Source organism: Artemia franciscana, chromosome 21 (assembly GCF_032884065.1).
Source record: "Artemia franciscana chromosome 21, ASM3288406v1, whole genome shotgun sequence".
NCBI classification, from domain to species: domain Eukaryota; kingdom Metazoa; phylum Arthropoda; class Branchiopoda; order Anostraca; family Artemiidae; genus Artemia; species Artemia franciscana.
Genome location: NC_088883.1, coordinates 16,132,265 through 16,155,793, shown reverse-complemented (window position 1 = coordinate 16,155,793; position 23,529 = coordinate 16,132,265). Strand labels below are relative to the sequence as shown.

General features: G+C 36.0%; 1 protein-coding gene and 1 long non-coding RNA gene across 3 annotated transcripts in view; both read right to left on the bottom strand.

Annotated features, from left to right (window-relative positions):
* LOC136040840 (uncharacterized) overlaps positions 1-23,529 on the bottom strand; it is a 199,615-nt gene that overhangs the window by 159,807 nt on the left and 16,279 nt on the right. The gene's annotated exons all lie outside the window — the stretch shown is intronic.
* Positions 11,064-23,529, bottom strand: part of LOC136040839 (neo-calmodulin-like) — a 28,820-nt gene continuing 16,354 nt past the window's right edge. Inside the window, exons 1-4 of one of the 2 annotated variants that reach the window (XM_065725191.1) lie at positions 23,226-23,373; positions 21,291-21,465; positions 19,275-19,517; positions 11,064-11,208 (exon numbers count right to left, since the gene is read on the bottom strand). In XM_065725191.1, the coding sequence (XP_065581263.1) occupies positions 11,168-11,208; positions 19,275-19,517; positions 21,291-21,465; positions 23,226-23,228 (462 nt within the window). In that variant the 5' untranslated portion in view covers positions 23,229-23,373 and the 3' untranslated portion in view covers positions 11,064-11,167. Of the gene's footprint in view, positions 11,209-19,274; positions 19,518-21,290; positions 21,466-23,225; positions 23,374-23,529 lie in introns of those variants that run through there. The other variant, XM_065725192.1, reaches the window with a different exon arrangement.

The following is a 23,529-nucleotide window of genomic DNA, read 5'->3' as shown; positions in this document are numbered from 1 at the left end:
TCTTATGCATCACTACGCTACCAGAAAAAGATGGACTAATCGACATATCATTTTCACAACCCAGGAAAGTCAATTTGTTGGTCCGGAAATCAATCGTGCCTATTACTTGGAGTATATCCCAACCAAGAAAAATATAAAAGCCTAAGCAAGAGACCCCCAAGAATTCTCAAAAAATTTTCCGTAAACTATTTCATTTAAAACTTATCAAATCTGTAAATACTTTTAATGAAACAGGAATTGCCTTCGAATTCCTATCAATAGGTTTTATTCTAGCCAAATGTTGCTCAGCTTTCATCTTTTGTTGGTCAAGCCCTACAAAAATTACTGATCAAACAACAATTTATGGCAACCAGGGTTTAAAAAAGCTTGGCACTCAAAACTATTAAACTAACTTTCTTCATAATAGGGTACCGATTGAAACTGTATAATTTCCAAATTTGCTACTTTTGAGGAGAGCTTATCCAGTACATTCAATAGAGGTCTCAGGGGAATAATTAACTGTAGAGTTATCTTATAATTAGCGGCTATGTATTAATGAAGAACTTTTCATGTACTTTCTATGTATTAAGTAAGAACGTCAAAAAACTGGACGTAGGATGCTGGTCTTGTTATTTACATCAGAACTAAACAATACTAAGTCCTACCTTTGGACATATGATAGTTACAGATATAACAATCCCTGCTGAAGAAAGGCACAGCCCATCCTGTGTCTGTAATTTACCAAAGATTTCACCATATATTCTTTTCCTTTTCAAGCTAATAAATCTTCATCCAATTTTGGTTCATAAGCAAGTCTGATTTTGTCATTTTCTCACGATCGCCGGATTTTTACCTATGGATGAAGGAACTAGATACGGTTAATGAAGTTATAAAACGGATTGTTTCTTTTAACTAATATGGGATTGTAATTGATGAAACCTTATCTTTTAAGCAGCATGTAACTTTAACTAGTAAAATTCTGGCAAGAGATTTAGGTATAATGAAGAAACTCCAACATTTTTTTCTTATATCTGTCCTCCGCCATCTTAACTCTTCTCTTAGACACCCGTGTATACTTAATTGTTCAAGTATTTGGCTCTCCACTTTTCCATCTATCCTTAAACCAATAAAAGTTCTACAAAGTTACGTAGTTAGGCTTTTAGCAGGGATTCCTCTTCGTCAGTCTGTCCGGGAATATTATCCAACCTTGAAAATTTCGTCAGCTGCGGGCCTCCGTGAATTTTATGTATTGTGGGTTATTTTTGGATTGCTGCAGGATATTCAACCACGCTGTTTAAGTGATTTATTTTGCGTTAGGTCTTTTGTTCATTCACGCGGTACAAGAGGTAGTTTTGATTTAAGTGTACCTAGAGGCATTTCTTCCCGTCCATGTTTTTCTGTTTTAAATAGAGGTACACGAAAATGGAATAGTTTGACGAGTAATATAAGGTGTATTGGAGACTCCTTTGTATTCGAAAAGCCATTAAAGAACTGCTTTTTGTAGATTAAGAGCTTTGATTCACTCATTTATTTTATTTATTGTGGGGGTTATGATAATATGGTAGTTCCCAGAGGAAAAGTGAAGTAATAAATTTTTTTTTTATATTTATAGTTGAGTGTGGTGGTGTTAGTGGCGTCGGTGGACTTGTGTTCTTTTATTATATTAAATAAAAAAACAAGTTTTTTTAAATGAAAGTAAGGAGCAACATTAAAACTTAAAACGAACAGAAATTACTCCGTATATGAAAGGGGATTTCCTCCTCAACGCCTCGCTCTTTACGCTAAAGTTTGACTCTTTCTCTTAACTTTAATTTTTAAAACAGTAAGAAACTTTAGCGTAAAGAGCGGGGCGTTGAGGGGGAAAAGCCCCTTTCATATACGGAGTAATTTCTGTTCGTTTTAAGTTTTAATGTTGCTCCTTACTTTCATTTAAAAAACTTGTTTTTTTATTTAATTTCTGGAGGTTTTTGAATTAATGCATGTTTTGATCTTGGCTCTCCGCACATAAATAATTAAAACGAAATTTGCATATTAATTAATTGCAATTAATCGGAAGGTTTTGAGAAAAAAGAAGCAAGGGAGGAGGCCTAGTTGCCCTCCAAGTTTTTGATTACTTAAAAAAGCAACTAGAACTTTTAATTTTTTTACAAACATTTTCATTGGTAAAAAATATACGTAGCTTACGAATTAACTTACGTAACGAACTTCTATATTCGTATGTTTTTATTGCGTATATGAGGGGGTTCAACCCTCGTCGATACCTAGCTCTTTACACTAAAGCTTAGATTTTGTCCCAATTCCTTAAGAATGACCTCTGAATCACAAAGGCCGTAGAATAAATAGTTGAAATTACTAAAAATAATGTAGCGTAAAGAGTGAGGTATAACGAGGAGGTAAACCCCACATATGCGTAATAATTTTTGTTCGTTTTGTTTTAATGCTGCTCCTTACTTTCAGTAGAAAAAACTTTTCAGATTTATTTTTCCATTGTTTTTTCAAATAATGCTAGAAAATCCTGCGCCCCCTTCATTGAAATTCTCTTCCCCCATGGGAAGTTTCTTCATGTAAATATCCTCCCACGTAACCCCCCCCCCCTCAACTCTCCCCCTAAACCAAAAAAATCTCGTGAAAACGTCTGTACACTTCCCAGTAACCATTACTATATGTAAACACAGGTCAGAGTTTGTAACTTGCAGCCCCTCCCACGGGGACTGTGGGGGAGTAAGTCATCCCTAAATACATAGTTAATAGGTATTTCGACTATGGTGAATAAAATGGCTATCTCATAATTTTGATCAGGTGACTTTGGGGAAAAAATGAGCGTGGGAGGGGCCTAGGTGCCCTCCAATTTTTTTTGATCACTTAAAAAGGACACTAGAACTTTTAATTTCCGTTAGAATGAGCCCTCTTGCATTATTCTAGAACCACTCAGTCGATACGATCATCCCTAGGAAAAAAAACAACAAAAAAACAAACAAAAAAACAAATAAATAAACACGCATCCGTGATCTGTCTACTGGCAAAAAATGCGAAATTCCACATTTTTGTAGATAGGAGCTTGAAACTTCTACAATGAGGTTCTCTGATACGCTTAATCTGATGGTGTGATTTTCGTTAAGATTGTATGAGTTTTAGGGGGTGTTTTCCCCTATTTTCTAAAATGAGGCAAATTTTCTCAGGATCGTAACTTTTGATGGGTATAACTGATCTTGATGAAACTTATATATTTAAAATCAGCATTAGAATGCGATTCTTTTGATGTAACTATTGGTATCAAAATTCAATTTTTTAGAGTGTCGGTTACTATTGAGCCGGGTCGCTCCGGGTTACCACGACGAACTGTTTGATGTGTTTTGTTTTCTCTATCTCCCCCTTGGACAAGCTTTGCTTTTTAGGGGAGGTAGTAGTCATTTTTTTATTATCTATTTAATAAATAAATCCTTCTCTCTCTCTCTCTCTCTCTCTAATATTAAAAATATGAAAAAATAAAAATAAATATTATAACTTTAAAAAAGGAAGAACAAAACCAAGCTATTCAGAATCATTTGTTTCTGCAACATTTTTTTGGAAGGTTTAAATATTTTTTCGAAAGAAAGGAAGCAACCACCTGCTTATACATTTCTAGAGTAAGTAGTATCCCCTTTTTGGATTCTATGAAAGCCCTATTCCTCCCTTCCATAATAGCCCTTCTTTTAATGAGAGCCCTATCCCGTCATTCCATGAAAGCCAGTAGGTGCATGTTACGTCACAGGGAATGTTTTCAAGCATATGTTAAGTGATAGGGAAATGTTTTCGAAACAAATCATGTTTAAAAAACCTAGGGTCGAAAAGAAAAACCTACGAGACCCTGCCAAATCAGATTTGCCTTGGATGTTACGTCATAGGACTTGCACTTTACGTAATAGGGGGTGTTTAAAAAATCCGCAAGGGCCAGAGTTTGTTTACTTCATGATTTCTTTGCATGTTGCCTAATAGTTTCTTTGATTCTTTAAAAAAAAACTTACGAGACCCCACCGAATCAAGATTTCCTTGGATGCAACGTAATAGGCTTTTGGTTTTTATCTAAGAGTTTTTTTTAAACCCTTCAGGGCTTCTTTACTCTAGAGTTCCTAAGATTGTTATATTTTAAAAACTTGCAAGGGTTTCCCCTCAAGTCCCCTAAACTTTATGTCTGAGTAGCTGTTTTCTTTTCTCTCTCTCTCTCTCTCTCTCTCTCTCTCTCTCTCTCTCTCTCTCTCTCTCTCTCTCTCTCTGTCTGAGTGGTTGGCAGCTCGTCTCTCTGTGCCTTTGTGTCTGAGCTGGATATTTACCTGTTGCTGTGTCAGTCTGTATGTTTTTATCTGTGTGACTTGGTACGTTTCTATGTATTTTTTCTCTCCCTCACCGGATCTCAGCGTTTGAGCAGCTGTTTTCTTTCATCCCTCTCTCTCTGCCTTGGTGTCTGAGCGGGTGTTTGGTTGCATCTGTGTCTGTCTTTGTGAGTTTGTTTGTGTTTCTGCGTTTTCTTATGTGTTTATTGTCTTTCTCTCTCTCTCGCGCTCTTTGCCTTTGTGTCTGAGTGGTTTTTTTGATTGTCTCTCTTTGTGCCTGTGTGTCTGAGTGGATATTTGTTTGGCCCTGTGTCTTTCTATATGTGTTTGTATGTCTGACTCTGTGTGTTTGTATTTGTTTTTTTTTATTTTCCTCTTTCTATGTACCTGTGTGTCTCAGTGGGTATGTGTCTGTCTCTTTGTCTTTCTATGTGGATGTGTTCTTATGTCTGACTCTGTGTGTTTGTCTGTGTTTTTTTTTGTGTTTCTCACTCTTTCTTCGTACCTGTGTGTGTGTGAGTGACTATTTGCTTGTATATGTGTCTGTCTTTTAGTGTTTGTGTGTGACTCTACATGTTTGTGTTTCTCTTGTGTCTGTCTTTGTGTTTTGTCTGTCTCTGTGTTCTCGTGTGTCTGAGCGGTTCTTTGATGGTCTCTCACTGTACCTGTGTGTCTCAAGGGAATGTTTGATTGTCTCTGTCTGTCATTGTGTGTGTTACTCTTTATGTTTGTACGTGCATTTTTTTTCTCTCTCTCTCTTTCTTTATTTCTCTCTCTCAATCTCTCTCTCTCTCTCTGTCTCTATCTCTCTCTCTTTGTTTGTCTCTGAGCCTGTGTGTCTGAAAGCTGTTTGCTTCTCTCTCTCTCTCTCTCTCTCTCTCTCTCTCTCTCTCTCTCTGTATCTGTGATTCTGAGCGGTTGTTTGCTTGTGTCTGTATCTATCTATCTGTGAGTTTGTGTGTCTGACTCTCTATTTTATTGATTCTCTCTCTCTCTCTCTCTCTCTCTGTACCTTTGTGTCTGCGTGGGTATGTGTTTGTCTCTGTGTCTGTCTATGTCTGTTTTGATGTCTAACTCTGTGAGTTTGTATATCTGTCTCTCTCTCTGTCTCTTCGTATCTGTGCGTTTGATTGGCTGTTTATTGTCTCTTTCTGTCTTTGTGTGTTTGGGTGTGACTGAGCGTTTGTATGTGTTTTTTGTTTCTCTCTCTGTGCCTATGTGTCTCAGCGGTTGTTTGATTGTCTCTCTTTGTGCCTATATGTTCTAGCAGGATTTTTACTTGTCTCTCTATGTGTCTTTGTGTGGTTGACTCTGTATGTTTGTATAGGCATTTTGTCTCTCTGTCTCTCTTCTTTCTCTCTCTCTCTCTCTCTCTCTATGTCTGTACGTCTGAGCGGCTGCTTGCTTATTTTTCTTTTTATTTCTGTGTCTGAGCGGGTTTTTGCATGTCTTTTGTCTGTATATGTTTGTTTTTTACTGACTCTGTGTGTTTGTATGTGTTTTCTTTGCTTGTCTATGTGTCTCTCTTCGTTTGTTTTTGTGTGACTGCATGTTTGCATCTCTCTCTCTTTCTTTCTCTCACTTTCTCTCTCTCTCTGTCTGGGCATGTGTGTGTAAGTGGTTGTTTGCTTGTCTCTCTCTTTGCCTTTGTGTGTCTGACTCTGCATTTTGTATGTTTTTCTCTCTCTTTCTGTCTTTCTCGCTCTCTCTATGTCTGTGTGTCTGAGCCACTTTTTGCTCATCTCTCTCTCTTTGCCTGTGTAAATTACCGGGTTTTTGATTGTCTCTGTCAGTCTTTGTGTGTTTTTTTTTAGTCCTGTCTTTCTTGAATCCTGAATCTTGTGAGCACTAGATTCTCTGGAAATGTTACTCTCATATATCCACCCTTAGCAATGTTGAATTTTCTTATACTTTAAATGAATTCGATCCCTCACTGTCTTGACAACGCACACATAGATTTCCAATAAGATCTCCATTAATACTTGTCTTATAGCTCAAATACTTATCCTTGTCAGCGCTCAATGCAACGATAACTTTATCATGTGCACATACTTTCTTCAATTATCCCATCTTTACTTTTTTTAGGATGATGTTAGCGTGTCCTTCCAGTGCACAATTCATAATATTGATTAAAACATATAACCAACCACCTATTTTCGATGTCATTCGATGATTAGATCTATTTTCAAGCTCTGTGGGGGTGGCCAAATTCCAAGTAAAAAAAATTCTTTTTCCAAAAAATCCGAGTCAAACAAAATACTGCCGATGTCTAGCCACGGAATACTATGGGAGAGGCTGCATAAAAAATTCCAAGTTCAATAAATTCCGTACGAAAAATTAATTAATAAAATTGAGGGGAGGAGAATATAAGGGGGGTCATTGGGACCCTGGAGGGGTGCATGTGGACCTGGAGGGGGAATTGGGGCCCTAGTGGGGCATTTGAGTCCCTGGATGGGAATATTGGGACCCAAACTCTTGCGCAAACCTGGCAATGGAAAATAGATGTGTTCGAGACCATTATATTACAAAAAGGAGACCTGGCCGACTGTAGTCATTACAATTTCGGTGCTAATACGAATATAGGTATTGAAACAAGTGTCATTGGCCATTTAATGAATCAGTGCGCTCGATACCAATAGAGAACAAGAAAAGATATCCCATTGTTTATTAAAATCCATATTTAAACTTCGTTTTTAGACATCTTGTCACTTCAAACTCACTTTAATTATTGAACAAAATACTTGGCCAAGGAAACTCAGATAATATTGTTTATAAGAAATTTTTTACCAACCAGAAATCGAGATAACACCATATGTGTCTGCTTGGAGTAGTAGTAATAACTGTGTGCTTAAGTATCAGGGTGTGTGTATAATGGGGGTTAAGGGCTATGTATGTATTGGGAGCTAATGGCTATGTGTGTATTGGGAGTGCATAAAGGGATACTACTTAAGCGGTTACATATTTAAAATGAGATGTATTTTTTCACTTCAAGAAAACTAGAATTTGATTTTTTTTTCTGAGGAAACTATGTACCAATGTCCCCCTCCTCCAAGAAGGGTAAAGGCCTGCGATGCAAAAACAACCGCTCTGCAAAGTCTGGAGCCCCATGGAAATGCAGTTGCTATGCCTTCGATACTTGTGTTCCCCATAAAAGGCAAGAATGCGCTCTGGGCAGCCCCCCAGCATGGGGAGAACATGGTCACCATGCAAGATGGAGCTGTCATCTTAGAGTAAGTGAAAAGTCCTTGATTTTACTCGTAAAGCTTATTTATTAGGGGTAAAAACTTAAAACGAACAGAAATTACTCCGTATATGACAGGGGCTGTTCCCTCCTCAACGCCCCGCTCTTTACGCTAATCCTTTATCTTTGTCAAAGACCTCGAAGGCCTCTTTGATTTCTTTTTCAGCATTAATGTTGTTGACACTCTTAGCCAGAACAATCACCGATTCAAAAAACTCAATAGCACCGTTTCACAAAAATAGTTTTTATAGTTTTAAGTGACATATAGCGATCGCAAATTCTGTCGGTCTGTCTGTCGTTCTGTCCCGTTTTTTTTTTACTTTAGGCACTTCCAGGTAAGCTAGGACGATGAAATATGGCAGACGTATCATGGACTGGACCATATTAAATTAGAAATAATTATTTTCCCGATTTGACTATCTGGGGGGAGTGGGGACCGGTCAATTAGGAAAAAATAGAAAAAATGAAGTATTTTTAACTTACGAAGGGGTGATGGGATCTTAATGAAATTTGATGTTTGGAAGGATATCATGTCTCAGAGCTCTTATTTTAAATCCCGACCAGATCCGGTGACATTGGGGGGAGTTGGAGGGGGGAAATCGAAAATCTTGGAAAACGTTTAGAGTGGAGGGACCGGGATGAAACTTGGTGGGAAAAATAAGCAGAAGTCCTAGATACGTTATTTACATAACCGAAACGGATCTGCTCTGTTTGTGGGAGTCAGGGGGGGGGGGTTAATTCGGAAAAATTAGAAAAAATGAGATATTTTTAACTTACGAAGGAGTGATCGGATCTTAATGAAATTTGAAGTTTGGAAGGATATCATGTCTCAGAGCAATTATTTTAAATCCCGACTGTATCTGGTGACATTGAGGGAATTGAGGGAGGGAACTTAAAATCTTTGAAAACGCTTAGAGTGGAGGGATCGAGATGATACTTGGTGGGACAAATAAGCACAAGCCCTAGATACGTGATTGATATAACCGGAACGGATCCGCTCTCTTTGTGGGAGTTGGGGGGGTAGCTCTAAAAAATTAGAAAAATGAGGTATTTTTAACTTACGAAAGAGAGATCGTATCTTAATGAAATTTCATATTCAGAAGGACCTCGAAATTCAGATCTTTCATTTTAAATCCCGACCGGATCGAGTGTCATTAGTGGGGGGGGCCGGGAATCTTAGAAAACGCTTAAAGCGGAGAGATCAGGATGAAATTTGGTGGAAAGAATAAGCGCAAGTCCAAGATAGGTGACTGACATAACCGGACCGGATACGCCCTCTTTGGTGGAGTTGGGGGGTAATTTGGAAAAATTAGAAAAAATGAGGTATTTGTAACTTACGAACCGAGGATCAGATCTTAATGAAATTTGATATCTAGAAGGACCTTGTGCTTTAAAACTCTCACTTTAAATCCCGACCAGATCCGGTGACACTGAAGGGAGTTGGAGGGGGAAACTGGAATTCTTGGAAAACGTGAAAATCGAGTCATGGCCAATTGTAGAAAAAAGCCAAGACAGATTGTTGAATTAAGTGGGCAGCCCAGTCAAGGGTTAATTTTATCCCTTTGATTGCCGTTGTTACTGTCTGCCATTTATGCTACACCTTTCCGTGCATGTGTGTCCCTTCACAAATGCCAAACTAGAGTCGTACCTGTTGGAGGTTCTCGCTGGGGAACACACGCAGGTTGACTACGGGTTATCAAGTTTCCTAATGAAACTTGATATATAGAAGAATATTATGTCTCAGATGCTCCATTTTCAATTCGAATTGGATCCGGGTACATAGAGGGTTGGAGGGAGGGGAACAGAAATTTTGGAAACCGGAAAACTTGGGAAACGCTTAGAGTGTAGAGGTCGGGATGAAACTTGATGGGAAGAATAAACACAAGCTATAGATACGAGATTGACATAATTGGTACGGATCTGTTCTCTTTGGGGGATCTGGGGGTTGTTAACTTGGAAAAATTAGAAAAAATTAGGTATTTTTAACTTAAGAACGGGTGACCGGATCTTAATGAAATTTGACATTTAGAAGGAACTCATGTCTCAGAGCTCTTATTTCAAATCTCGACCTGATCTGATAGATCTGAATAGAAAAAAAAACTTATAAATGTCGTAGATACGTGAATGACGTAAACGGACTGGATCCGCTCTCTTTGGGGGAGTTAGGTGGTGGGGTTCAGTGCTTTGGCGAGTTTGGTGCTTCTGGACGTGCTAGGACGATGAAAATTGGTAGGCGTGTCAGGGAGCTGTACTAATTGACTTGATAAAGTCGTTTTCCCCGATTCAACCATCTGGGGTGCTGAAGGGAGAGGAAAAATTACAAAAATTGAAGTAGTGCGTGATCGGATCTTAATGAATTTTGATATTTAGAAGGACCTCGTGACTCAGAGCTCTTATTTTAAATCCCGACCAGCATTAAGCCTCTGATTTTCCTTTTAAAGCAATCTATTGATTCTTAAAATTTTGCTAGAGCTCATACCATATCAGTTCTTGGCTCCTCTGACCTCTTCAAAAGTGCCATATGAGCTCTTAGCTCTTGTTTTTTATAGGTTTTTATTGCATCTAAGGAATATGTTTTTTTATTGGGATTTTACAAAACCCTCAAAGTTGTTACAAGACTTTTTTTGTGTCTAATCAATTTGTAAGCTCAATATGATCAATCAATTTGGTTAATCAGTAAACTAGGGGATGTCTACCTTGGTCCGTAAGAATACCAAAGGCTAGTGGTTTTTCAAAATATGTTAAAAGTTTTATTTTCTTGCTTTCAGAAATGATTGAAACTGCTTTTGGTATCCAATACCTTTGTTAGGATTTTTAAGACTACGAGAATAAATTGTCACTGAAAAATAAGTCGTTTTTGTAGGAGAAACAGAAAAAACTTTCTTAGACATTCTGCTCATAAGAAAAAAGAATTCCAACCGGATCCGTCCATTTGCAATTGGACTGCAAGAAACACTGTTTTTGACTCAAGAAAGCTTCCACTTGCTTTTAAACCAATTATGAACCCTATTCTAGATGTCATATTGTTATTGGTGACAGTTTTCACATTTAAAGTTTTTCATGATTGGTTGTAGTTGTTCTTTTGGGAAACTTGGACGTTTCCTTATTTTTCAAGGGACCAACTTGAATTGTATTAGATATCTCTCTACTGCAGCTCCGCATAATTACTGCATTACAAGTTTTGTTTTACGTTCTTCAGTTGAATTGTCAGTACTCAGTACTGTGAAAGACGGCAAAACTGTGATTACACATTCAAGTCGAACATAAAATGTTTTCCCACATAATAGGAGTTGCTGTAAATACAGGTCTATTCTTGAATGCTCAATAGAATTCCTACGCTGTGATAGCACGACGGATAGATCTTCCGGCAAAGGACTAGAGTTCAATTTCCATTGCCGCAAGGTTGGGCAACAGGTCTGCAATTTGCCCTGTAAAGAAGAAGCGTTGAATCGAAGCCCTATGCACCATCAACGGCTCGGGAGGATGTTTATCCTTTTAAAAAATAGAATTCCTGAATATTAAAAAGGAAAAACTTCAGAGAGCGAACATGTTTAATTAATTTAACTTGCCAAAAGAGAAGTAATAAGCTACTTTTAATTCCGTTCACTGTTCATGATTGATCTTGAAAGATATCAACTTAAGAAAGGCGCTGATTCAGTTTCATCATTCTGGCGAAATCTGGAAAAAAAAACACAGAAACTATCAGTAAAAGAATAAATAAACATTACAAAAGATTTCTGAATAAAGATTAATTATAATAACATCAAGAAAACACGATTAAGCTTTTTCACACTCATTTTCAACCAGATTTTGAGCCAAGGAGTTAGGCAGTCCCTCCAAGTCCGGCAATAACTGTTTATTATTTCCTTGTTTTTAATGTGTCTTGGACCTCTAGACTCACTAACACAATCGTTGTACTATGGCTATCAGGGATCTTGTGAACTCCTTTAAACCTGCATGGTCTAATTTGTAGTGTGACAAGCGTTACCATTGATTGGAGGACAGCGCTGTACCCAAGAGAATAAGTAACTCACATTCCCTTCTAACCGAAGATAAAACAGAAAATCCTACCACTGTAACCATATTGATTTTTTTAAGGCGGGGGGGGGGGGGTAATATTGCTAAAATTGAAATTGGGTATTTAGCGATAGACAAACGCAGCTGAGAGCCTCATATATATATATTCTAGTTTCTATATTTCTATTTTAGCAATATTATCCCCCCCCCCCTTAAAAAAAATCAATTTGGTTACAGTGATAGGATATATATATATATATATATATATATATATATATATATATATATATATATATATATATATATATATATATATATATATATATATATATATATATATATATATATATATATATATATATATATATATCACCGTAACCAAATTAACAACTACCACTGTATTGATAACTGTACTACAAATTGATTTTTTAGGGAGGGGGGTAATATTGCTAAAATAGAAATATATATATATATATATATATATATATATATATATATATATATATATATATATACACATATATATATATATATATATATATATATATATATATATATATATATATATATATATATATATATATATATATATATATATATGTATATCACTGTAACCAAATTAATAACTACCACTGTATGGATAACTGTACTACAAATTGACTTTTTAGGGGGGGGGGGGGTAATATTGCTAAAATAAAATAGATCCATCACTCAGTCATGTCATAAGTCATACCTGTAAGATAGGTCAGTAGCCAACCACTTGCCGGCTCACCCCCTTTCTTTCTGCTTCCACAATCATAAATAATACAGGTTCGCACCATTTAAAATTGATCCAGTTACTGAGATATACACAATGAATCCCTTGAACAAAGGAAATGGGAGAAGCTTTTATACGCACTAAGACCCTAGGTGACAGGTTATTTTGAGGATGACCGTAATGTCTAGATATCTCTACAGTGGTAAGGAGTTAAACGGCTCAATAATAACCGAAACTCTAAAAAACAAATTTGATGCTTAGTGTAACCCATAAAAAGCTACGAGCCTAAGAATATTTGCCCAGTTTCCGAAAAAGAGGAAATATACCCTTTAAAAGTCAAGGAATCCTAATAAAATCACGCCATCTGATTCAACATATTAGAGAACCCTACTGTAGAGGTTTGGAGCTCCTGTCTGCGAACATATAAAATTTTGTAGTTTTATTCAGAAGAAAGATCACGGATGCATGTTTATTTGTTTCTCTTTTGTTGTTTTTTGTCCCCAGGGATAGCTGTATCGAACCAATGCTCCTGGAAAATTGGGAGACGGCTCATTTGAATGAAAATTAAAAGTTCTAGTGCCCTTTTTAAGTGGCCAAAAAGATTTAGAGGGCTACCAGTCCCCTCCCACGTCCCCTTTTCAAATAATTCGTCTGATCAAAATATTGAGATAGCCATTTTGTATAGCATATTGAAAATCCAAAAACTAATGCCTTTGGAGATAACGCGCCCCCCAGCACCTGAGGATAGATCTTTAAGTTATTAAAATTTGCCTATTGCTTACGTATAGTATGTGTTATTGGGAAGTATGCAGATGTTTTTTATATGGAGGAGGATTTTGTGCTTGGGATGTTTTCCAACGAGAATTTTTTCTGTGTGGAGAAAAATTTCCGTAGTGAATTTTCCAGGAGATATATTACCCTGGGGAGGTTCTATTGAATTTCTATGGAAAATTCTCTTTATTTGTCTTACTTTGTCTTTGCCCATTTGCTTTTGCATGGGGATATGTTCCAGGGGAATTGTCGGAGAGAACATTTCAGTCGTATAACTCAAAGGAAACAGCGAGAGGCGCCGCTTGAAAGGTCCACGGGGCCCTGGCCTTCCCATGGTTATAAAACATGTCAGAAGAAATATACAGAAAGATCTTCTAAAAAAAGAGATGGAACAGCTACACACTAAAAACAAGTTCCTATTTTTTACTCCTAGGAGACAGACATAATTTTGCATGTTTTCATTAAAATATAAGTTTGAATTCCTTTTTAGGCATTGACTAGAACGACGTTTTTAGGAATAAACTTTCCACGCGAAAAGACTCCCCCCCCCCGCTCAAACCTTATGTTTTGGCTGCTTCTTGAGTACAGCCACGCGATTTTCAACGCATATTTTAGCACCACATACAAGTCTAAGCCTTTCATTCAACCTTTCAGACACTCTAGTTGGCAACTCTGTTAAGCTATTGAACTATTCTGGAAATGTGGTCTGTATCCCTCCCAAAGACAACTCCAGGCTACTACAGTTGTTTTTCATAATACATATATCAATTAAGGTCTGCAAAGTGGTCTTTTGAACCTCATCACTATTCTTGAAATTGCCATTAGTAAATTCTCTGAATACTGTACATCTCACCTTTTTTTTTTACGTCTAAATGTAAACCGCCAAAGACGAACCTTACCCAGTATAGACCCAGCAAAACAATAATTCGAAAAAATATACGCAAAACCGACATGTCACTGCCCAACCCCCACCCCAAACCAACAAAGAAACTCCAATATGAAATTTGATTCGAAAGAGGTTGACGCTAGTATAGAAAGTAGGGAAAACAATTCCACAACTTTTAATCATTGTTTCCACTGCTTAAAAAAAAAAAAAAAAAAAAAAAAAAAAAAAAAAAAAAAAAAAAAAAAAAAAAAAAAAAAAAAAAAAGGACTCCATGCCTCAATCGATCACCATATCTAAGAGCATGGTTAAGCCGCTCCACTAAACCACAGGAAACTGAAAGGCGACGCCCAATTTCCCAGAAATCACAGAAAAATTATTTTGGTTCTCTTGTTTTATTCCGGAAAAATTCACGTTTACTTCCCTCTTTTTTTTGGATAGCTTTTTCAGCGATATCTTTATATTTACAAAAATACACACTAACACATTATATATATATATATATATATATATATATATATATATATATATATATATATATATATATATATATATATATATATATATATATATATATATATATATATATATATATATATATATATATATATATATATATATATATAATATACGTATATATATATATATATATATATATATATACGTATATATATATATATATATATATATATATATATATATATATATATATATATATATATATATATATATATATATATATATATATATATATATATATATATATATATATATATATATACGTATATATATATATATATATATATATATATATATATATATATATATATATGCTTGGCTGTGTTTTGTCACGCAGTCAACAGCTGTGAGTTGTGTCTAGGGCACATACAATGTTCCTAGATGTCATTTTAAATATACACAACAAGCTTTGGGGTATAGATCATGGTTCATTCAGACGCCAACAAAAGTTGTCTTTTTAACCGACATGTGTTCCAGGTTTAAGCCAAGAGAAAGAAAAATGTTTAGAAATCTCTTCAAAAACAAAGAGAATATATATTTAAATACATTTCAACATTGCAGATATTTCGAAAATGTTCTATTTGAACATTTATATAGATTTCATTTTCTTCTATTTAGGGCTAATCCAATCACGGAGATTAACAAATCTTAGGGGGTTAACAGCACGTCTCTAGTCCCAAGATAGTTGCGGCCAAGACGTTTAAGTTGCGACCAAGTCAATGCTGAGTTCGTCCCCAAAAACGAAAAGATGATGGAAGTCCGTTTTGCAAGCTTGCAGTCAAAGCTGACAATGATTGTAGCATCTGCTCCGACAAATGAAGCCAATAATTCCAAGAAAGATTGTTTCTATTACAACCTTAACGATCTAGTCAACTATGTAGCTGAGCACGAGATTTTAAATATATGTAGTGATTTGAATGCTAAAGTCGGTAATAGCCATAGATATGCACCTGAAGTGATAAAATGGTTTTGGCGCCATTAATGATAATGGTGTGTGATTGATATATGTGTGTTGACCGTGGCCTAATTGTTGATGGCTCGTTGTTTCCCCACCGGGAAGTCCACAAGTATACTTGTACTTCCCCTGATGGAGTGACAAGAAGCAAAATTGACAGCCTCTTGATCAGGAAGCGACACAGATGTTTCAAAGATGTACATTCCAATCGTGGTGCTGAATTGTTCTTTGATCACCAGCTAGTAATCGCCCGTTTCAAGCTGAAGCTAAAGACTATTCTGAAGTGCAAAAGAACTCTTCGAACATTTGATTTGCAGAAGATAAAAGACAAAGACATTCGACAAAATTACTGTCTATTCCTCACCAATAAGTTTCCTAGCCTTGTTTGTGAGGAGAGGACAGAGTCTGTTTGTGAAACATAGACCCAGATCGTGGAAAATGTGCAAATTGTAGCTAAAGAGACTCTTGGTTTCCCTAAAAAGAAGAGGGAACAGTGGATAAGTGATTCTTCTTGGAAACTCATGTCAGTGAGAAAAGAGATGAAAATTTAACTAGACTCCTGCGACCTCAGTACCACCTCTGAATATAAGGACTATCTAAGGAAAAAGCACAAAAAGCCCAAAGGAGAGCAGATGGACGTTGCTTCCTCGAGACCAAAGCTACTGAAGCCGAAGCTGCTGCTAGTAAAGATGATAATAGGGCAGTTTATCGCATAACGAAAGAGATCACAGAAGATTTCAAAAAGCCTGCTACTGCGATTGAGAGTAAATCAGGACGACTGCTAACGCGCAAAGAAGAAATAGATAATAGATGGAAAGAGTATTTCCACAGAATATTAAATTTTGCCCTTCCTGCAGACCCCCCAGATGGTCGACCCCTTTTCCAATTAGACATAAGTACAGAGGCGATTAGTATATATGATATAGAGACAGTACTACGTAAACTAAAGAAAGGAAAAGCTGCTGGCATCGATCGTATGCAACCAGAACTATTGAAATACGGTGTTGGAGTGCTAGCTGAGCCACTACACGAAGTTTTAATGCAGATATGGGACACTGAGGATATTCCCACAGATTGGAAGAAAAGGTATATATTGAAACTAATTAAGAAGGGTAGAGTTTCTGATTGCAACAATTGGCGAGGCATCACCCTACAGTCTGCTGGAAGCGAAGTCCTCTGCCAAGTACTTTTGAACAACATCCAGACAAAAGTTGAAGCCATATTCAGAGATGAACAGCATGGCTTCCGACCAAGTAGGTCATGTGCTGACATCATCTTTATTCTTAGAATATTTATTGAAGATTCAAATGAATGGCACACTGAAATCACAATGGCTTTCATCGAATTCCAGAAGACTTTCGACTCAGTCCATAGAGACTTACTAAGGAACGTACTGCGCTACTATGGCTTCGCTGATAAAATGGTCAGAATTCAAATGGCGTTATATGATACACAAATGTGTGCTATTCAAACTAATGATAAGGACTTGACTGAGTGGTCCAAAGTCAACTCAAACGTTCGATAGGGGTGCATTCGGTCCTCAGTGCTGTTTATATTACTCATTGGTTTCATCCTGCGGACGTGCAACTTCATAAGTGGCTGGCACGTATGCAGGGGGGGGGGCCTTCGGGCCCGGCCCCCCCCCAAAAAAAAATTGTGAAATGTTTAATTTCCCCATGTTTTTTTTGGGATTTCTGGCAAAAATAGGACATTTATTAAGAACCTAGATACATATGTGAAGCCTTTTTGGGGGGATTTTACAGCATGTAATTATCCGTTCAAGTCACTGCCCAATTATTAATCCATTTTCTGTCTAACTTTTTACCCTCTTTGAAGTAATTAGCAATTGTCCTGTATTTTTTTTTTTTTTGTAAAGAGAGTTTGCTGTCCACAGCAAAATAGAATTATCCTTGATATTAGGGCGTTTATCCCCCCTTTTACGGATAAAATCTTTTCAGGATCAATTTTGGTAACTATCATTTTTCATTAAAATCTACGTTTTTGCAATAGAACATAACCTGAGCCTAAAACGAACTTTTGAGGCTTCAGTCTTCTTCCCCCCCCCCCCATCCGCTACAATACTACAGATTAAAGTTAATCTGTATTTTCCGATATACGTGCTTTTTGCATTACTAAATAAAAAAGTGCTACTTTATATCTGCTGTTTCGAAGGTTTTGCCCCCCCCCCCGAAAAAATTTCTGTGTACGTGCCTGATAAGTGGCATTCAGTTGAACAAAAATCGCACTTTATTTGATGCAGATTTCGCAGACGATATAACGCTTCTTTCTCACTGAAGAGAGAAGCTTCAATACAACATAAATGAGCTATTGAAATTAGGTGAAAGAGTAGGTTTAACAATAAGCACGCAAAAGACAAATATCATGCGCAATGTGAATAGACTACCTCCTAAACCACTGACAGTTAAAGCAAGGAAAATTGAAGAGACAGATATGTTTAGATATCTTGGGAGTCTAGTGAGCACTGATGGAAGCCCTGAGCATGAAATTGCCACATGTATAACGTACGCAGGAAGCGCCATTGATATGTTAAGAAACGTTTGGAAAAGTGCCACTTTCTGTTTGAAGCTAATACTGAGCCTCTTCAATAGCAATGTTCTATCAGTACTAACGTATGGTTCCAAAAGCTGGGCGCTGACAAAACAGCTAGAGGAAAGGATCCAAAGTTTTGAAAATAATTGTCTTCGACGGTTTCTCAGAATCTACTGGAGGGACGAAATTAGAGAGAAGACTAAACAGCCACTCGTTATTGATAAACTCATAAGCAGTCAGTGCCGATACTGGGGACTCATGGTTAGAATGGGCAGCAATCGTCGGCCTCACGATGTTCACAATGCTTCAGTCATGCCTGTTCAGAAGCGTAAAATTAATTAAGCAGTCTGGTTGCGTTTTCCAGATCTTGATTGATCTAATTTATGGCATCCATTTAGTGAAACCTAAAATCATACTTTAATGCTTTCCCTACTTCCTTTTCCCTTCTTGCTCTTTTACGATCTATCACTCAGAGACCTCTTGCAAAAAATCATTGTCTCTTCTAACAAGCTAATATTGCTCAAAATTCATCCAGTTTTTCTCCTTAAGAGAATAATTCATCTCAAATTGTCCTCCTGAAGTCTAGCAACACATCAACTACTCTGTTGGCAGTTATCCTCCCTAATAGCCTGTTTTATTACGAAATTCTCGTTTCAGTGAATTCTTCACTCGCTTTGTTTTTATTAAGGAATGGTCTTAACTTTACTTGACAAATAACAAGTAGGCAAATTTTTCTTGTTTTTTTAAAGAATAATTCCTTCCATGTCATAATTAAGTTGAGGAATGACAAAAAAAACTTTGAAGAAAGTAAAAAATAAGTTAGAATGAGACTTAATGCAAGCACTATTTTAACTCATGGGCTGCATTGGGACTAAACATCAGGTTGTTTATAACTACCCAGATTATCCCACCTACCAAATTGTAGTAGTCTAATGCCATTACTATTTTCTGTCATAGCACAAAATCAGTGCAAACTAGGATACCATATTTCCCCATTTTGTACTAGCCTGGGTATTTAGGTCCTGTAATATTATTAATGTCGTGTTGTAGCCAGGAAAAGCTGCCGTTTTTTAAGCGAAATACTAAATTTTAGGTGTCAAGACTTAGATTTCTGGGCAGACACATGTCTAGACATGACATTCTGGCTAGACAAGCATAAGACCACCGCTTAATGAAAAATTCTAGTTTCAAATTAAAGTGAGATTTTTATGTGCATTAAAATAAAAGTTTACAAGCTGAATTTTTGCATCCATCTAAAAGTTTTAGAAAAATATCCAAGCATAAAAAAATACCTTTATAGTTTACAACACCATCACCATCGAAATCAGCTTGTTTAAGCATCTCGGCTATATCTTCATCAGAGAATGTTTCGCCCAAATTTACCGAAACGTATCGAAGTTCTTCTACATTAATATGTCCGTTGCCGTCTTTGTCAAAGACGTCGAAGGCCTCTTTTATTTCTTTTTCAGAATCAATGTCGTTGACACTCTTAGCCATCGCAATCACAAATTCAGAAAACTCGATAGTACCGTTTCCTAAAAATAGTTTCTTTTATAGCTTTCTGTTCTATGTAACAAATATGTTGTCCTATTGGGATTTTACAAAACCCTTGTTACGTGACGTTTTGGTATCAACTCAACATGATTGATCAATTTGATTAATCAGTAATCTAGGAGGATGTCTACCTTGGTCTGTAAGAATGTCAAAGGCTTGTAGTTTTTCAAAATACGTCAAAAGTCTTTATTTTCTCGCTTTAACGAATGGTTGAAAACTGCTTTTGACATCCAAAACACTTGTTACGATTATTAAGACTAAAAAAAAAAGTTGCTAAAAAATAGGTCATTCTCGTAGGAAAAACCCAAAGTTTTTTCTTAGAAATTTTGATCTTAAAAAAAAAAAAAAATCCAGACATAACCGTCCATTTGACATTGGATAGCAAGAAACACTGTCTCTGGCTCAAGAAAGCTTCCACTTGCGTTTAGACGAACTTAGTTTTTGAGTCACTAAGAATTCGCCGTCTTTTTTAAGAAAAGATTGTTGAACAAATTAGATAAAACACCATTTTCTATAATAACAGATGAGACGACGGACATGGGTGTACCCAAGGAGTTGCCCATTTGCAAAACTAGACTGGGTTCTGTTCTGGCACCACAAATTCAATGATGGGGCGTGACAAAGTTGTGGCAAAGTTTACTTGCTACATGTAGTTGCTTGCCACTTCATCCATCTGTTTACATGATATACTTGTAAAAGTCGTTGGTCGTCCCTCTACACCTGCTTGCGAAAAATACTTGAGCGGTGCAACGCACTATCTCTGTACTTCACAAGTCATAGCTCATGCTTACAAGCCTGTCCTCAGAGCACTCAAAATAGTCTTATTTTATTATTTATGCTCTTTTACTTGCCTTTTGATCATGTTTACCTATGTTGTCGTGCTCATGTAAGCTTACCACCCTGAATCACTGTTCTAAAAAAAAGAAAAAATAAAATAAAAAAAAGTGAAAAATGTATAATAGATTGCCATTACTATCTGAAAAGATGCTATCTAGTTTTCTACTATATTGTTTTACTTTTTATTGGATCATGTGAATCCCTTTAAAATATACAAATGAGTCTCTTCTGTCTACAAACAAATCCAAAAAGTAACTGTCAGACTGCGTTGTCATTACAGCCAGACAGGATGTATTACTATTCTTTAAGTACTTTTAAAAAGAGAATAATATAACATAAATAACTATCGTTTTAGTTTTGAATTCCTCACAGCTTCAAAAACAACCTATGTATATATCGCTTTAGTTTGGTTTTGGCATTTACCATGAATTGTAAGCACCCATGATATATCAAATCAAATTTTAATGAGCTTAAGAAAAGCAGGGAGACAGCCATGACAGCAGAGAATGCGAGACTATTTCACAAACCATCGATAAAAACATAAGTGATTAGCCCATCCTGCAATTTTTTTTTGAAAAACTCCTTTCCCAAGCAATTTCCATGTTACTTCCTAACCACTGTGTTTGACTGGTAGAAATTTTGCTCCTTGTCCTCAACGTCTAAAAGACCCAAGAATACAACAGGGCTTTCAAATTGTTTGCTATAGATCTTAACAAAGATTCATGAATTACAAGTCTTTCAAAGACATCTTTCAGAAGAAATTAGAAAACCCAACTTGAAAACAGAATCACCACTAAACAAAATCACAATACTACTACTACTAACAACTTACTGCAGTACAAAGCCACCTGAGGCCAACACAGCAAAGAATTTGCGGAAAAGGAGAAGATTGAGAAAAAAAAAAAAAAACTTCTCACCATCAGCATCTACTTCTTTTATTATGGCTAAGATTTCAGCATCTGTAGGGTTTTGTCCAAGACACTTCATGACTGCTGTTAATTCTGAGGTGGTAATGTGACCATCTCCATCCTGATCAAAAAGGGCAAATGATGCTCTCAAATCTTCCATTTGCACATCAGTAAATTGAGAAGCCTGAAACAAAAACGTATATGAGCAGGATATATGCTATCCTCCACTCTGCAACTTATTCTGAAAAAATTATAAAAAGCCAAAGCAACTTAACGCTAGAACAGCTATGTTGGTGCTTTAAAAGCTTTAATGCAGCCTAGGTAGAATGTAAGTCTAGATAAATCATAATTTGAAGGTTTAAGGATACATTACAAGCAGCAATTTCAAGTTTTATAAATAAGAAAAAAAAACTCATGTGAATTGATTATTAGAATCTCTCACATAAAACAGAACAGTATTTATATTTCTCTTTAGTCCTGATTCTCCAAAGCAAATTTCTTACCAATTAAACTCTATGCTTTATAAAAAAAAAAAAAAAAAAAAAAAAAAAAAAAAAAAAAAAAAAAAAAAAAAAAAAAAAAAAGTGGTAATAACGTCTTAACACATAAATGCATTGATCTACTCAATCACAGATAATAGTAAACAATATACAAATGAGGATGAGAACATTGATGACGAACACAGTAAAAACTAAAAGCTACATTTAATATGAAAATAGTGGAGGGCTCAAAGAAGATTATTGGATTATCTGGACATTTCATGTCAAAGTGAAGTAACTTTATTTTATTCCAAGAATAAAACCCCAACATAGCTTAATCAGTCTTACATGTAAATTGACCATGCATATAAATTGGTCTTACAATGACCATAGAACATTGAATTACGATAATCATAGAAAATTGGTCTAATAAATGTCAACTTAGCATATACACATTTAACCGAAAATACAATATTCAGTTCTAGTCACTTCCACTCAGGTCCTTGTCTTGAAAATCCCCTTTCTGGACCTTTCCCACTATATTATTGAAGCTCTACAATCATAAGCTACACTTTAGTTTTTATTTGTCAAGATCATTTCCTTGGTTATATTTCATAAGCATCTGCCTTTTTGGTCCTAGCCTGCAACTGGTATTTATTAAGTCCTGAAATTTCAAAAATTGGCTCGGAAGTTTTTCTTGACAGTCTTGAAACATTTCGAGAATAATATGAGGACCAAAGTTGTTTAAGGTTGGTTGGGAACTAAAAATAGACACCATTTGAAGTGCACAACAGTGAAAGTGAACATTCACTGTGCCAGCCAGAGGGGAAATTTAAGAGGCTAAAATTTCAATAGCAAGAATTACAAAAATATATGGCACATACACCAAATTTCTGAAATTTGGAGTTAGTCATGATATGACAACTCGCTATGAACAATGTGAGATAGAAATACTTTTTTTTCTATAGTCTGACCCATACCGTCTTTATTGTCTTTAGTTAAACTATTTCTGAAGCATAAAATTACACTTAGTATACACCTTTACATTATCTAACCTAGCTGTCCACGAGGATACCCTTCCCTTGATTGGTTCTTGCTTAAATACAAAGAAAAATGTAACCTATAGGCTAAATAAAATTTTAGTTGGAAATTTTCATATTTAGGAAATAGTTAAATGATAAGTTATTATAAACTGGCTACTTGGAAAAAAAACTGAGGGGAGGGGTTTGATATCGACTCTCTAGTTAAACTAAAAAGTATTCATAAGACAACAAACAAAATAACAAACTTTCCAAGAATCAATAGATTTTCAAAATTATATCCATTTCCTGAGTCTATATAGCTAGCCTAAACAAAGCTAGGTGCCTCCTAGCCTAAAATAAATATTGTTAATAAATAAACCTGAAATAAGCCAAATCAGATCGGTTAATTGCAGATAGAGTGTGTAAATTGGGAAAACACTTACCATTTCAATAAAAAACTAAAAAGCTGACTTGTGTCTAACCAATTTAGCGCTGCATTCAAGATTGGTCTTTTTACAACTCTAAACTTCGCGTTTTATGTTGTGGGATTTTGGAGTTTTGTTTAAGAATCTAAAGCTGATTGGCTGACGTTGTTTCTATGTGGAGTCGGAATGATGCAGCAATTCTGACATAACAATGTCTCCGTAAGTTTACAGGGAAAACCAAAAAAGAAAACCGTTTGTGTTTTAATAGGGATATATATGCTGTTTTGGTACATATTAATTATACAGAACACACCCAAGAAGT